General features: G+C 43.3%; 1 protein-coding gene across 17 annotated transcripts in view; it reads left to right on the forward strand.

Annotated features, from left to right (window-relative positions):
• Positions 1-17,176, forward strand: part of ROR1 (receptor tyrosine kinase like orphan receptor 1) — a 353,019-nt gene that overhangs the window by 224,041 nt on the left and 111,802 nt on the right. For all 17 annotated transcript variants that reach the window (XM_053243344.1, XM_053243345.1, XM_053243346.1 and 14 more), the window contains one exon: positions 13,846-13,917. In XM_053243344.1, coding sequence (XP_053099319.1) covers positions 13,846-13,917 — 72 coding nt within the window. The remainder of the gene's footprint in view (positions 1-13,845; positions 13,918-17,176) is intronic.

The raw sequence follows: 17,176 nt of genomic DNA on the forward strand, positions 1-17,176 counted from the left end.
AAATATTTCTCTTTCTTTAATAAAATTTCTGGTTGTGCCGGAATCAATACAAATTCCAACATTACATTTTGTAGAACTAGCTCTTAATCTCTTCTCTATATTAGCAACAAACGTTTTATAGTAGCTGACTGGTTGACTGCTGCTGCCACCACCATGGCCGCTTGTTCCCCTCAGGCCGCTGACAGGCCAGGGCCCGTCCCTTGCCTGCCTGCCTCCCTCTGACAATGACCTCGATAGCCCCAATGACCTCAGTAGCCCCAATCAGAAGCAGTGGTTGACTGGGCCCTTCCTTGCTGCTAGTGCTGCCAGTGCCACTCATTCTCCTCAGGCTTCTGACAGTCTCGGGCCCGTCCCTTGCCCTTCCTTCTGTCTCTCTTCCCCCTCCTCTCTTTCTCTCTCTTTCTCTCTCCTCCACTCACTCTTCCCCACTCTTTCTTCCCCCTGCCTTCATGTTTTTTCTCTCTCTCCCTCAGTCCCTGAGTTAACAGATTTTGTTCATCTTGTTTCCTCATCTAATTCACACAACGGCAGCCTCCTTCTCCTGAAGGGGCTCTTTCCTCACTCATGACCCGTCTTTTTGCACACCCCTGCCTGCTATCTATCTATCTATCTATCTATCTATCTATCTATCTATCTATCTATCTATCTATCTATCTATCTATACCTCTCCTCTACAATCAAGAACATCTTCCGACCAGTAACAGTTGCATTCCAACTGACCTTAACCATCACAGGCTCCTCCTCCTTATCTGCATATGGAACCCCCACTGCCCAATCACCACAGTGTCACAGGCTCCTCCTCCCTGTCTGCATATGGAATCCCCACTGCCCAATCACCATGGCGCTTATGCTCTCACAGGCTCCTTCTTCCTCTCTGCATATGGAATCCTCAGTGCCCAATCAGGTGCCTCTGCTTGTGAACTCTGTCAGCCAATTGCCTCTTCCCCTTCTGTCAGCCAATCACCTCCTTTCTGCCACTTCCCCATGCATGGCCCGTCTTGGAGAATTAATAATATAGATAACTCAATGGCTTGGATCCTAACTTCAATTCCATTCACAAAATTGAGTTTGCTTCTCTTTGCAGCTCCCTGCATCCTCACCCCATTTATTCCTGTGGGTTTTGAAGACCCTTGGGAGCAGGATGACATGCAGCAAGGTGAGGGTGAAATGGGAAAGAAGAATTGATTAAAAAGAAGGGGGGTTGCACTAATATAATGGACATGCTTTCCACTTGTGCAAGAGCAAGTTAGGATCCAAGCCATTGTTTTCAAACACACATTCTTTTTCCAGTTTAATTCTTAGTGTTTCTAAGAGCAAAAACTTGGACCTTGCTGAAACTCACCTTCCCTTAGTAATAGGGGTGTGCATGGAACTGGTTTCCCCAGTTTGGCTCGAATCCAGACTGGGCTTTACCTTTACCATTTAAAAGGCAGTGGAGGGGATGCCAGAGGCACCTCCAAACCCCTACCCCACCCTCCCAAATGACAGGCTGGGCCAGCTGCAGCCCATTTTGGGATTCTGCACACACACAGTGGCCTCTGCATGTGCCCAGAGGCCATTTACATCACCACATGTGCAGAGGTCATTTACATTATGTAAATGTCCTCTCCACGTGCTCAGAGGTCCCAAATGGGCTGTAGCCGGCTCGGCTTGTCATTTGGGAGGCCGACGGGAGGTGGGGTGGAGAAGCCCCTGCCTCTGCTGTTCCCACCATTGCTACCACCTCTGCCATCCCTGCCGCCTTTTAAAAGGTAAAGACTAACCCCCCCCACCCGACTCACATTTCATTTCTGAAAAGCCCTTTACTTGTAAAGGGGAATCCTTGCCAGATTGCCCTTTGCAAGTATATCCCTCGAGCCGGCTCACGACCGGGTTTTTCAAACAGGGCTAGGCTTGCCTTGAACCCAAACTGGATCACTCTTTACGAGGCTGGGCCGGTTCAAGTGTGAGCCTGCAAGCCAAGCCAGCTCAAACTCGAGCTTGGCTCAGTTCGGGTCAGCTTTCACACTCCTTTTTACTAACAATATTCCCCTCCCAAAATCTGAAGATGCCCCTGCTTGGTAGCTTTTTATTTCTACTATGGATGGGCTTCAAACACAACACTTGCTTTTTATGGGCATCCCATTCTGTTTAACAGTTCACTAAAAACTCTGTTGCTTTTTAATTAGTGAAATGTTAAGTTAGTATTCATGCTTATTTGAAATAAACCACCCCTTAAATTCCCCAAGCAGTCTATGTTTGCTTAGATTCACTTTACATCTCCTACGGCATATGATGTTTTCACATTCTTTGCTCTAAGGAGCAAAAGAAACCAAGTCTCGAATCCTCCTGCAAATAGCTTTAAAGCAACAACTGGAATTTTTAATCCTTTTCTTTCACAATAGAAATTCCAGGGAAAGAGTTGCTTCCCTTGATCTAAACTTGGAAGAAATCTTGTTATACAAGGCTTCTTAGCCCCAGGGCACTGTTTGGGCCAAAGTGGCACAAACATATAGCTGCCCCACTTTCCAGCAAAATTGGACCAGAAACAAGTTTGCCTCTATAAATCTTCCTTCAGTTTATTCTCTCTAAATTATGATGTTCAGTATTTAATTTTTTTTATCTAATAGATGTATTTGAGATCTATTAGAATTTGATATTTGTTATCTTTATTTTACATATGACAGTATTATATCTGAACAATGACATTTCTTATTTAATGTTGAGTAGTGATGAATCTAGTGGTGCAATGGGGAAATGCAAACACCTATATTGGTCAGCAGTGATATAGGAAGATGCTGAAAGGCATAATCTCATACTGTGCGGGAGGAGGCAATGGTAAACCCCTCCTGTAGTCTACCAAAGAAAACCACAGGGTTCTGTGGGTGCCAGGAGTCAAAATCAACTTGACAGCACAGCACAGTTTACCTTTAATGATAAATCTACTGTTTTATAATCTGTAGCTTTAATATGCAATATAGGCAGCTCATATGCAGAAACAAGCTTCTGTTTAGCCCTATTCACATTATTTTCAACATAAGTATAATCTATGTACAATGAACACATGTACAAATCTGTATGTGCATACAGTACCCTTCCTATAGTTCTATTCACATATGTTCAATGCACATGCAATCTGTACATTGTGCATATGTACAGATGTGTGTACAGTTATTCACACATTATGTTCAATGTATGTACAGTGGTAATGTATGTATGTTCAATGAGTTCCTGCCTCTAGCCCCACGGCTTGGGCAGCAAACCCTTGGATTGCTCATGAGCAGATCTTGCTTGTAGGCACAAGATTGTGTGTAGGCACTCTCTAAAGAAATTCAACATAGGTAAATGCACACAAAGAAAACACCTATAGACTTTAATTCTTACTTTACTAACACCTTTACACCTCATGGAATCAGGCTAGCAAATCTGGGACAAGAGAAGATGCCCATTTGCAGCTCAGAGAGGCAGATTTGCCTTGGGCAATGTCCCCTCCTCAAGATAGCAGCTAACAGAAGATGAGATTCAGATCTCTCTGGGCTGGCCAATATCCTGAAAAGACATTATCCAGAAGGTAACAGCATTGTCACCCTTTTGGGGACCCAGGAAAAGATGAGGAGATTTGAATAGACTCTATGAGAGATCAAAGGAAAATACAACTATAAAGAGTGAGGCTTACTGGACAGAGAACTAGTAGTCTTGTGCCTACACGCAATCTTGTGCCTACAAGCAAGATCTGCTCATGAGCAATCCAAGGGTTTGCTGCCCAAGCCGCGGGGCTAGAGGCAGGAACTCTTTCCATGGGAGAAAGGACTGTTTGTGACTTCTGCTGCGAAGTGAGAAGTCAAGACTTTCCCAGCCATGGTGCTGTGACTCTCAGCCGTGCTCTGAGCAAACTGCGTGCTTGATCTAAAAGCTCCTGTCTCCAGCCAAAAGCTTCTCTCCTTCAGCTGAAAGATCCACCATTCTCAAGCCTCTGATCTGGATAATATGCTACCCCACAAGCCTTGGATCCCTCCATCCTTTCCCCTTCTTCTCCTTTCCCCTCGTCCCTCTACTAATTCCTGATTTCCCCAACCCATGCCAGTCCTCAACCTTCCTTACCCCCCCCCTTTTCCATCTATATCTGAGTTATATTAGGCTCTAGGAAGATTTAATAAACACACATATGTTAGTTAGGAACACTGGGTGAATATTGGTGCTGGCTAGGGTTGAAATACTGTTAGTAATATTGATAAAATGTTCTGCTTTCAGCTCAGTTAGATTGATGTTGTTATTCTTTTATACTCAATAAAGCCCATTGAATCATTTAGGATTGGTCTGATCTCCTTTCTTCCTTGCGCCCAAATCCTACATGGTCACTATATAAAAGAACTTGGTCACTTGGTGACACTATGAGACAGGCCTAATTTTGTATACTGGCTAATGAGCATATTTAGTATATAAATCAGGCCTGGACCACAACACCAGCGGCACCTGATGGGTCACTGTGTGACACAGGACTCTGGACTAGATGGGCCTTGGGCCTGATCCAGCAGGGCCGTTCTTATGTTCTTAGTAGTGCACTTACTATCTGTAACCTGCATCTGAAGGAGTCTGTATACCCAGGTTCACTTTTGAAGTGAACACATGCACTCACACAAAACTCACACAAAAACATGTATATGTGTACAGATATACTACTACTACTACTACTACTACTATATTGTACAGATGTACAATGTAATGTCTGAATAGGGCTTGCCTGTACCTTGCATTTGAGGGGACTTGTACCCAGGTTCACTTTTGAAGTGAATGCACATAGGTGATTCACACACAAACATGTACATGGGTACAGACTTCTGTATGCACCTTCCACATAACATCTGAACAGGGATTATATGAATAGCCTTCTGGATTGCAGTCTATGTACATGATAGTGCTCTATAGGGGGAAACCCACAGCATCTAGAGGGATGCTTCTTCTGCACTGTGCCCAGACCTACCAGGATGGTGACCTGTTGCTCTTGTACCATTGATTACCTGTTTCAAGACAGAGCATTTCAAGACAGTGCTTTTACCTTGGAATGGAGGTTAAAAAAAATCCACAATTTGCATTAGAGATTTTTGTTGTTGTTCTGCAAAATTGAACTTGTAGTAAAGCCTCACAGTAAAGCCTGCTGCCTGGAAATGCTCTAGAAGAGATTTCAGGTCTTCCCTCCTATCCCAATAGTATCAGAATTGTCAAAACTGATAGCCTAAGCCATCTGACATTTGTCTTTACTGCCTGGTGAGTGCTTAAAGCATCATAAGTAAGCTTTGTCAATTTAATCTAAAGCATTTATGCTGCATATAAAATAGATGTGAAATTTGCATTCAATTCAGGAAGGCAGCATTCATACCATGAGGCTATAAGACAAGTATAAAGAGAAACAAAATATGTCCCTCAGTTAGGTTATGTGACTTGCCTGCTTATGTCTCATCTGAACATTTTAATAACTTCACACCTGGTGTGGATTAAGGGAATGGCAGTGAGGTTTAAACCAGTGCTATTGTGCCAAGTTTCTTTCTCTCTCCCAATGTCTCAAGACTGAATGACTGACAGAGTTCATCCAGTCAGCATATCATCAAGCTTACTCACCTTTTGAGGAAACTTGTGAGCTTTAAAAGGCCCAGTGCGCTGTGTGTGTTCTCCTTCTAGGATTAAAAATTCCAATCTGAAACAAAAGCCCAAGCAAAATATAACCTCCTTGTGCATTTCATAACAGTAGATGAAAACTCCTAATGAGGTTAGACTGTTTTTCTTTTTCACTCAAATGATAAAATACTTATTCTGGTTTCTTGTGTGTGCATGTGCGTGTGCGTGTGCGTGTGCGTGTGTGTGTGTGTGTGAGAGAGAGAGAGAGAGAGAGAGAGAGAGAGAGAGAGAGAGAGAGCGCATGCATCCGTTTTTCCATAGGCTTGCATTTTTAAAACATTCAGTCCTGCGTGGAAAGCCCTTGTAGGTTTAGAGGTGCTCAGATAAAATCTGCATGCTTCTGGTCAATAGCCATGACACTACTGAGATGTATTGTTTGAACAAATTCTTCCCTAGTATAAATGGAGGGACATTCCTGAATGACATGATGAATAAATGCAGAATGAGATATCAACTGGAACATATATAGTGATGATCAAGATGGCCCATTTAATTTGTTACTTATCAGAGGAGTGTGTTCTCTGCTTCCTGGTGCCTTGATTTCTCACTATTCTGTTAACATCCATGATGGGTCATTTTCATGGATGGATAATGCCCATAATTATGTCATCATACCAGTAATTATGTCATCAGCCCAGATGTGAGGCTGGGCACTAACATGGTTGGAACCTTGCTTCTCCCACAAGGTTCTGACCTTCAAACTTCACCAGAATAGCTTGAACATGGGGAAGTGACATTGTTCTTGTACTGCATGAATGAAGGTGATGAATACAAGATATGCTGAAGAATAAGTTTGCCCTCCTTCTCTTGGACTTGTGTGTAGAAATGGGCCCAGGGCCCAGTACAGACACTGTGGAATCCTGTGTGCTGAGCCATCCCAGTGGACAGCAGTGTGGAAGAACTAATGTCTGACCTTTGATGGCTGTTGTTTCTTGCAGTCAATTTGCATGAACATGTGGCTGAGTATAGCATTTTTAGAATGTAGAATTCTGAAGGAAAGAAGATTGTCATGCCCATGTGTCCCTCTCTAATCACTTTTCCATTTACAGTTTGATACAAACCAAATTCACAGTACATGGAATGGGTCCTAGATAAGTGTCACCACAGGGCTAACTCTCTTATGAGGCCTCTTGAGGTGATGGTCTTAATCAGCAAGTGTGGGCACCCTGCCACCTACTACTGCTACCCCACCCATATTCCGCCCATATCTGTGATTTGCCCCCTCTGGTCCTGAGACCACCAATTCACCAGTCTTAAGTTCCTGTCACATTCTGGCTTCTGGCCAGTGCCGCTACTTGCAATTTCAATTTCAATTGCAGGGCAGGCAGGCAGGCAGCATGAATCCAACTGCAGCTTCACCCGTAGCCTCCCCTCTTTGCTGCTCCAGTACCAGCATGCATGTTCTCTTTCACTTTCTGTTCAGCACCAGATTTGTCCACTTTGTCAGGTCTGGTGCTGAATACGCAGCAGGCTAAAGAGGGAGAGGAGGTGCTGAAGCAGCAGTGGCAATGAGAAGAAGCCCGGGGGTCAAGCTGCAACTGCAAGCAGTGGCACAGGCTCAAGAGCAGAGTGTGCCAGGAAGGTGAGTCTGCTGAGGGGAAAGGCGGTAGCATTGGGACTGGTGCGGCGGGAGTGGGTGGGCAGTGAAAGCTCTGGGCAAGAGGGTGGGGCAACATCAGCACCAAGCTCTGACCCAGGACGGTGGAGCCGGCCAGCAGGACCGGGTGGCACATTGTTTGCATTGAGCAGCAAAAGTCAATAAATCCTGCCTGAGTCACCATGTTATAGGAAGCAGACAGTGTGCTTTATTAGATGTACTTAGAACTACTTATTACCTGCTATGCCTATGTGAATCATTGCCAAGAAGCAATGCTTGTCAGTGATTTCAGGCGTGACTTTCTTCATGCTTCAGGGATACTCTGCATAGTGGATTTTGCACTGTAGCTGGTGTAGCTTTGTAAATGTAATCAAAAAAGTGCAAAATCACAGACTAAATACCTGGACACCTTCCTCACCTGTTGACAGTAATAGCACAATGATTATCGTGGCTGTACTGATGGAATGGGAAGGAAGAAAGAACAGGACGATTGGAGTTGGCAGTAGGGAGGGGGGGAAATTCAAGAAATAATCTATGCAGGGCTAGGCTGAAATCTTCCCTCTGTCATTAGTGATCCTTTATGAGGTTTGTCTTGACTTCATCATAAAATAGAGATATGATTGTCTCAAAACAAAGATCAATATAATATTTTTTATGTCTCCCCAAAGGAATAATCTTCATTACAGTATCAGATGGATAACTCACTTGAGTGATATATCTAGTGCTGGGTGATAAAATGTGACCACTTTTGTTGTTATCAGTGCTAGAACTGCAATTGATTTATCACTGTAGTGACAATTATATCTATCCAGAAAACCATACTTAGGTTGAAAAACAACACAATATAAAATTTTGTAAAGTTATGTCAAAATGTGTTCCTTTCCATTATTATGCAATAGTTTTAAAAGATTTAAAAAGGAGAAAGGCTTACTTGCAGGATTACATAACTACTTTAAGAAAAGTGACAAGCTGAAGCAGGCTGCAGAGAGAATACATAAAGGGGTGATCAAGTTGAAGAAAAAGCAAAAAAAGAAATGTCTGTGGTAAAACAAAGTATGGATTAACAGATATTCCAAGAGAGCTCATGTACAAAGAAATATAAAAAATAATTCTTGTAAGACAAATAAAATGTGTCTTTTTGTAAATGGTTATTTAGTAAGTTGAGTTTACATGTTTATGTCTCTAAGAATCCAAGGGGGGAAAAATGAGATAGATAGATATTTATAGATCTAATACGTGGCTGATATTATCTGCACCCCTGCAAAGGTAGAGCTCCACCCTCACAGGTATTTGGCACACTACTTGTGATGCAGTGGTATGGGGACAAATTTTCACTTTCTCCCCTCCCCTCAAAAGCTGTGTTCGCTGAACTGCCTTCAGGGACATATTCCTAACGGTGAACACAGCTTTTGCAGGGAGGGGGGAGAAGCGGGAAATAGTCCACATCCCACTGCAGTGCAAGCAATGTCCCGTTTCCCCATGAGGGTGGAGCTCATCTTTATCAGCCACATATTATACATACTCATCCCCTCCGCTCACTCTTCACTGTGGGTCATGCTTCCAGTGCAGTAAAATGTGGGCTAAATGATGCTGCTGTTTGGTGGATTCACAGTTGGTTGAACAATTGTGCCCAGCAAGTAGTCATTAGTCACTCCGCTTCCTGAAGGGTGGTGTTGAGTAGAGTGCCACAGGGCTGTGTCCTGGGCCCTGTGCTGTTCAACATTTTTATAAATAACTTGGAGGAGAGGTAGAAAGGATGTTTATCAAATTTGCAGATGACATGAAGCTGGTGGGCGGGATAGCTAACACCTTAGAAGACAGAATCAAGATTCAGTCTGATTCAGACAGATTCAAATATTGGGCTTAAGCCAACAAGATGAACAGACAAATGCAATGGCCTGCATTTGGGTAAGAAAAATCAAATACACAAATATAAGATGGGGGAGAGATGATTTGGCAGCAGTACATGTGAAAGGGTCTGGTGTCTTAGTGCCAGTAAGTTAAATATGAGCCTGCAGTATGATACAGCTGCTAAAAAATGTAACTGGGTAAAGAGGCACCTTTTACCATGGTGATTCTCTTTATTTAGCAGGGGGAGAGTAACTGGCCCTATCCACCCCCAGCACAGTACTTCCAGTGACTGTTGCTGGTGTGTGTCCTATGTTTCTTTTTAGAATGTGAGCCCTTTGGGGACAGGGAGCCATTTTATTTGTTTTATTTCTCTTTGTAAACCACCCTGAGCCATTTTTGGAAGGGCGGTATAGAAATCGAATTATTATTATTAATAATAATAATAATAATAATAATAATGCCCTAGGCACAGTGTTCCCTCTAAGAGGGATTCCCAGATGATGTTGACTACAACTCCCATAATCCTCAGCCAAAGGCCATTGCAGCTGGAGATGCTGGGTGTTGTAGTGAACAACATCTGGACATCCCTGTTAGAGGGAACAGTGCCTAGGCATAGCATCTAGATCATGAGAAGTAACCATTCCACTCTATTCCGTCCTGGTCAGACCTCTCTTGTAATACTGTGTCCAATCCTGGTTCCCACATTTCAAGAATGTCATTGATAAACTGGGTTCAGAGGAGTGCAGCAAAGATGGTGAGTGGTGTGGAAACCAAACCCTATGAAAAACAGTTGAAGGAGCTGGGTATGTTTAGCCCGGAGAAGAGATGACTAGGAGGAGATATGATAGCAGTCTTCAAATATCTGAAGGGCTGTCATGTAGAATAAGGAGTGGCCTTGTTCTCGGTTGTTCCTGAGAGCAGAACTAGAACCAGTGAGGAGAAATTTCAAGGAAACAGATTTAGGCTATACATTTGGAAGAATTTCTTAACTGTAGGAATTGTTCGATAGTGGAATAGTCTGCCTCGTGGGCTCTCCTTTGCTGGATTTCCAATCAGAGGCTGGGCAGCCATCTGTTAGGGATGCTGTAGCAGTTTCTTGCACTGAGCCAGGTGGGGGTGGACTAGAAGACCCCCAAGGTCCCTTTCAACTCTGTGAGTCTGTCATTGTGCTGTAAGCTGTATCTTGCGTTTTGAGATCATTCTTTCTGTTCTAAATCTGATTAAAGCTCCCCCTAGTGAATCCACGGCACTTGAATATCGGATAGTTCTTTCAGACAGTCCTGCTTAGAAAATGTCTATCTCCTAAATGTCTAGGGCTGCAGGATTAATGTGAGCAAGATCTTCAGCTCATTGGATCCTTTCTTTTGCATCACCTAAAGGTACTTGACTTTATTATTCTAGTTCCATGAAAACATTCATGGGTTAATTATAATACCTTCAATCTCTGTGTTTACATTGGGCATAACTTGGCAGACTTTAAATAAGCTGTGCTGCCAGGTGGGCTTGAAAGAAAAAGGGGGGAGTTTTTAAGGAGAGTATAGTGGCTCTGCTATGCATTACTGGTCTTACACTCACAGCTGATTAAATTAAAACCTTACTTTCTTAACAGACAAAATAGGCAAAGAATGTTTTTCTTTTACTCTATGGTATTGTCTGTTATTCTAGCCATCATTGGAATATTATTGAATTATTGATTATTGAAACAGGCATACAGCCACATGACACAGCGTTTCCTTAAAATACCTAACCATCTTACTGTTGGGGTGCGTGATTATTTAGCAAAGTGCCAAGGAAGCTACCACTCCAGTTACAGAATGTGGAGGTTCGTTGTTGCAACTATTTAAAGAACACACATAGAGTTTGATGTAGAGCAGGGCTGCTCAGCCTCGGTCCTCCTGCAGATGTTTGCCTACAACTCCCTTAATCTCTGAGTACTGGCCACTGTGTTTGGAGATTATATAAGTTGTAGCCCAAAAGCAGCTAATGGGCTAAAGTTGAGCAGCCATGCTGTACAGTCTAAGTTATTTAACTAGTTTTTTGGTGAAATACATTAGGATAGAAAAGACCTATCTCTGTCTAAAGGCTACATAATGAATAGGGAGGGAGGGAGGGAGATGTTTCAATCTTAAAAGGAAGAGGACTGACTCACTACACGAAGTATTGAGGAGTCAAAGCAGGGGTCATAGAGTAGAGGCAAGCAGGGACAGATAAGGAGACTCTCACTAACTACCTCTACTCCCAATGCCTCTAGTGGTCATTAGGATAATTGCTGCAAAAGGTCAATGCACTGGAACTCCGTCTCCAACAATTACTGATGCTAGTAGACTCATACAACAGTATACAACCAGTTGGGCTATTAAAAGAATGTGAGGTTAGAACTAAAACAGGCTGATGGAAGATTTGCTATCCCATTTTTATTTATTGCCAACTGCTGGATTTTCTGTGCTTTCCTCAGGGTGGACATCAAGGTGGGCTTCTTTCCAGTTCCTAATTTATGTGTTCATACAGTGCAGCTGTGACATCATCCTATAACTAGATCTGTAGACACTCATCGCAGTCCAGTAATGACACTTGGTTTCAAAATTGCCTTGCTGGTTGCCATCCTCACGTGCTTGGTGCCATATATGTATATGATACGTACATTAAAGGGCACAGTGTCCACAGCTGCACACATGGTATTCCTTGAAGTTCTGGTTGTATAGTTTAAACTAGTATTTGTGTCTTGTAGAGTAGCTCCTACACAAAAAAGGAATGTGCTGGGAGGACATCAGGATAGGTGCAGCCTTGATGTGTCCCCTTTTTAATTTCATGACCCAGGAAAGGTATCGTCTGAACTGCCCATGGTGTTGAAGTTACTGATGAACATATTCAGTTGAGGAAGTTCTAAAAGCTCAGTCCTTCTTTAATTAGAAAATTGACCAAATTTTCAGTTGTAATTTCATCATGCATAAGAAGGAAATCTGTTGTCAAAATAGAAATCAGTCTTACAGAACTTTCCTTATGTGAGTGGTTAAGGCTCTCAGAAGCTGTGGCTTAATGGAGTTCCTCTTATGCACACTGAAGTAGGGGTGTGCAGACTAGCTCAACTTCAAGCCAGCTCAATTCAAGGACTCAAGCTTGGACCAGGCCTAGTTCAGCTCAAAGTCAAGCCACACACACACACCCCGGGCTGGTTCAGGGCCGGTTCGGGGTACCAGTGATGTTAAATTTTGGCCGGCGGGGAGGGGGGGGTGGGTTAAGGCAGACTTACCGCCGCCAAGGGCCTCAGTGGCCTCGGGGGGTGCTGCTGCAGCCACGGGGGTGTCTCTGGCAGTTCTCCATCCCCCACCAGCCTCCCATAGTCTCCCACGGGCTGCTTCAGCCCATTTTGGGGCCGTTTCAGCCCTCTGTGAACACACTGTGGTCTCAAATGGCCACTGTGTGCTCACAGAAGGCTGAAATGGTCCCAAAACAGGCCGATCCAGCCCGTGGAGGCTAGGAGGACGATGGAAGGGAGGGGGAATAACCAGACACACACACACCCTCAGTGGCTGCAGCAGCATCCTCTCAAAGCCCCTTGGCGGCGGTAAGTCTGTCTTTTTTAAAAACAAAATTTAATGTTGCTGGTACTCCCAAACTGGGTCTGAACCAGTTTGGACTTGAACCGAACTGGGCAAATCAGTTTTGTGCACATCCCTACACTGCAATATCTAAATAACAAAAATAAGTCAACGGAAGACAGAGACTTGTTGCTGTTTGATTCTGACAATGTGATTTCAGGAAATGTCCTCATTAAATAGATAAATTGTCATCATCTTTTGAAGTATGCTTCCAATATATTCAGTTTTCAATGTGAACTAGAAAATAACACCATTATTGTGCTTACTCAATATTTTTTATGTCCCATAGTTAATCATGGCTTAGTACAGCCTGAAGCAAATACTTAAACATTGTAGCCATAATCCAGAGAACCCTTTTAGGTGTGTAGAATGTGTAATTATGCTCACTATGAGTACCTAACTTTTTCCTCAGTAGAATCAAAGGTTGCAGTTGAAGTCCCTCTGAGTGTGTTTATTGGGCACTGTAAGAATTTGTTGTTGGAACTTGGAAGGGAAGGGGCTTTGAAATTCCAGCATGTATACAGAAGTCAACAGGTAGCCATCTGAACTGGAGCTTGAACTATCTGTGGTGTTGCAAGAGCTTTCTTATCTGTCTTTTTTTAAAAACAACAACCCTACCAAATGATCTGACTAGATTGTTTTAACTAGTTTGAAGCCTCATCATCATGACTCATACTTTTTCAACAAAACCATCCTGCATTTCAGAATAATCCTGGTTTTTGCTGTTAGAAAAATTCTGGCAGTGTAAAGCTCGAGAGATCTTAATAATAAGTGAGCAACATCCAAACTAAAGCTGCCTTTGTGTGAGAACATTGCCCACATGCAACTAATTTCTCTGATCTTCTGTTGCTGCCAATGGACACGCCCCCCGCCCCGCCGCCACCCTGCAATATTCCCTGAAGGTTGAGGGAGCCTCAGAGATGCATTGGGAACAGCAGAAGGAAAAGAGAGTGTGGCAAAAATCATTGCACGCAGGGCAAACTTCTTATGGAGGACTTTAGTCTGGATGCTACTCTGTTTCTCAAAATCATCTTACTCATGAGTGTCTGTTTTTGGAAATATCATATATTACTTAGCTGATAGGTTGTGTATATTTCAACTTCTTCTTAGATTGTGTGTGTAATTTATTTTACTTTTCCCTTTCAGGAATGAATGTGTCCTCTGCTGTTGATTTAATGCCTACATCATCATGGAATGTGTCGAGTGAACTAGAGAAAGGTAAATGGAGAAGAAAAGGGAATACTATAATTATTAGGGTTTATTTGTTTTGTTTGTTTTGTGATTCTTTTGTCATATCCAAATCTGCTGGTAATTCTAGGAGAAGGAGAGACTGAGCCAAATTTCCTTTGTGAAGTGAAGTGATTATTTCACGTTCAATTACACATCAGTCTATGATTTCTGGAGAATGTTGCATTTTCCCTTCCCCCATTTTCTTTAAAATGTTCCATATGTTAAAAATATGCCGAGATTTGTATTGTAGCTGTTTATGACCTACCTGACATTTCATCTTGTGACTCTTGGAATCTGGTTTCAATATTAACAAACTTTGGTCTGAATCACTTTGCGTACACATTTTGCCATGAAATGTTGAAGCAAACAGTTAGTTATGAAATAGAAGGAAGAATGAAAAACACTTTGCTCTTTTGTGACAGCAATCTTATAGGAGACCAAACACACACATAGTGTGTCGCTTGGCAATCTCACTTATGCTTGCTTGAGAAAAAAGTTTATCATGCATGCAAGGTTTGCCTTTGTTACATTTGTTGCCTGTATCCACTCACCATGCCTTCAGGCTTTAGTTGACCTACATCTAATGCTCCTGCATCTCAACAATTATTTTTAATAGCTGGATTAGACCATCTGAGGCTATAGTTTGTTTGCTTCTTATTGCCCATCAGAATCCTATTGTCACACACTCAGTACAAAACCTCACCTCTCTAGGGTGTTTTCCAGATTACACACTGCAATGTACTTGCAACGTATCCACTAAATGCCCCTCCGTATTGCCCATGTTTCCACATAAGAGTTGCTGCGTTGTCAGCAGGGTGCCATTCATATTTCCCATGCCTTGATTTGAATTTTAATGATGCAGTTTTGCCTTACAACATTGTAAATGCACTGCAGGAAAGTAGCTCTATTTTTCCATTGTAGGGAGCTTTGTCCCACATTTTATCCATTGCAGCGTGTGGCAGTATGGACAGTTCTTTGCCACCTGCCAGCCTGTGCTTGCTTTCTCTGCCCCGTCACCACAGGGGGAGAAACAGGCAGGGAGAAATCTTGGCTTTCTTCTCCTTTCCTCTCCACAGATCCCAAACCATACACCTCCCTCCTACTCCTCTTACTTCCAATATAACTTGAGCTTGTCAACACAGAAGGGGAGTGGAGAGCAGCTGAGCTGATTTCTGAATCCAACCCTTTTTTGTGTACGTCGTGTTACTGAAGAAGAACCCCATTGAACTAAATCATTTACTTCTGTGCAATCCCACTTGCTTACTACAAGGCAAAAGACAGGAACTGAGAACAGTCACTTACTTAAAAGGAAGCCCATTGAACTGAATCATGATTCATTTATTTCCGTGCAATCCCACAGCCCTCACTGGCGGAGTGCTTGCCTCCTTTTGCTTCTTCCCTATATTTATTTATTTATTTATTTATTTATTTATTTATTTATTTATTTATTTATTTATTTCTCTGGAGGCACGCCGCCGCCATCTTTCCTCCTCGGGAGAAGGCCTGGCAAGAAGGAAGCAGTGAAGGCAACAGCAGAGAGGAGAAGGTGTCCCACCGCCACCTCAGGGTTCCCTGGCCCTAGCGAGGCTCTGCCTGGGGCACTGACTGAGGAGGAATGGTGGAGTCTGCTGCTTCTATGGCTGCCCCCAGCAGCCCCGGCAGGGGAGCTGAGGGGCCGCTGGCCACTGCCATGGAAGAGAGCGCCCACCCGGGTGTGCCAGTTCCTCTCTTCCCCACTTCCAGGCGTGCCACAGGATTTCCTTTTGCAGAACTGGCGCACCCGGGTGGGTGCTCTCTTCCATAGCAGTGGCCAGCGGCCCCTCAGCTCCCCTGCTGGGGCTGCTGGGGACAGCCGTAGAAGCAGCAGACTCCACCATTCCTCCTCAGTCAGTGCCCCAGGCAGAGCCTCGCTAGGGCCAGGGAACCTTGAGGTGGTGGTGGGACACCTTCTCCTCTCTGCTGTTGCCCTCACGGCTTCCTTCCTAACAGGCCTTGAAAGATGAAAGATTTTGGCCATTGTCTGAAATGGAGCAGGAGGAGAGGTAGATAAATGCATTTCAGTGAGAATATGGACACTCCTATCTGGAAAATATGAATGGACACCAGCTTACAACAAAGCATTAAACAACCCTTTGCTCTCACTTTGAAACTGTTGCCCTTTTCCGTCACAGTTTGCAATGCATTCACCATTGCAAATCTCGTAGTGTGGAAAAAGCCCAGCTGTCTGTATAGGGTACTGTACCACCAAGTAGGGAAAGGAAAACTGAGTTGGAGGTGGGAGCTGGCACTGGGACACATTTCTAGTATCAAATTATATTGGAAAGGTCTAGACATTGACATCCCCACTACTTCCCTCTTTTTAAGATGTATCACCAAGCCAATGAAACCCACTAGACATGTGATAGTTCTCCAGAGGTCTGGTAAGCCTCCTGTTTTTGTGGCCTGCTTGAGACTGCAAGAATACAGAGATTGTCAGCTCTAGGTAGGCCACAATATATGAATGGTAGGTTGTGTTGAGCTTAGTAGGTTGCCCATTTTGTTGGCTGATGATAATAAATCTTCTAAGCACTGAGTGCATGTGTAAAGTCAGCACCCACAGTGGTTTTAGGGTCTTTAAATACTTCCTTTATGGCTAGTGGTGATACTCTTCCACTGATAGGAAAATACTGTGTGTATGCTAAAATTATTGTCCTCTTCAAATGCCTTGCTTTCTGGGCTGGGCAAGCTCTCTCTGATGGGATTTACATTGAAAAATGTACCAGTCATGCAAACATACAGTTTAAAGAAATTGGCTTCCACCTGTTTTCCCCAAGAGCTGGCATGTGGCCTCAGAAGCATCCATATAAACTGGATTTTAAAGCTTGTTAAATGCCTCATGTGAAATTGGTTCCTGGCCAGCATTCTCAATTAAGCAGATGTCCCTATTCAGTGGCCTTCTTAGAACCTGCCACTCTTCAGAAATCCATTTCCCTCCTCCCTCCCCTTCAATATTTCATTAGATATATTTTTCATGTTCATATTAAAATATTGTAAAACTGAATGGGTAATTTTTGTGCTTGTTATTTCCCCCAACTTGCCTACTTCTCCAGTGACAGTCTATTAACTGAGCCTCATTCAACTTTCAGTTTTATTAAATAAGCTAAATTGGCAGCATTAAACAGTTGCCTGTTTATCCTTTTTAACAGGAAATGAAATTTAAAAGAGACGCAACCACCCGTGAAGACCTGTTGAAAGCAGCAATTGATGC

The sequence above is a fragment of the Hemicordylus capensis genome, chromosome 4 (assembly GCF_027244095.1).
Source record: "Hemicordylus capensis ecotype Gifberg chromosome 4, rHemCap1.1.pri, whole genome shotgun sequence".
Classification (NCBI taxonomy): domain Eukaryota; kingdom Metazoa; phylum Chordata; class Lepidosauria; order Squamata; family Cordylidae; genus Hemicordylus; species Hemicordylus capensis.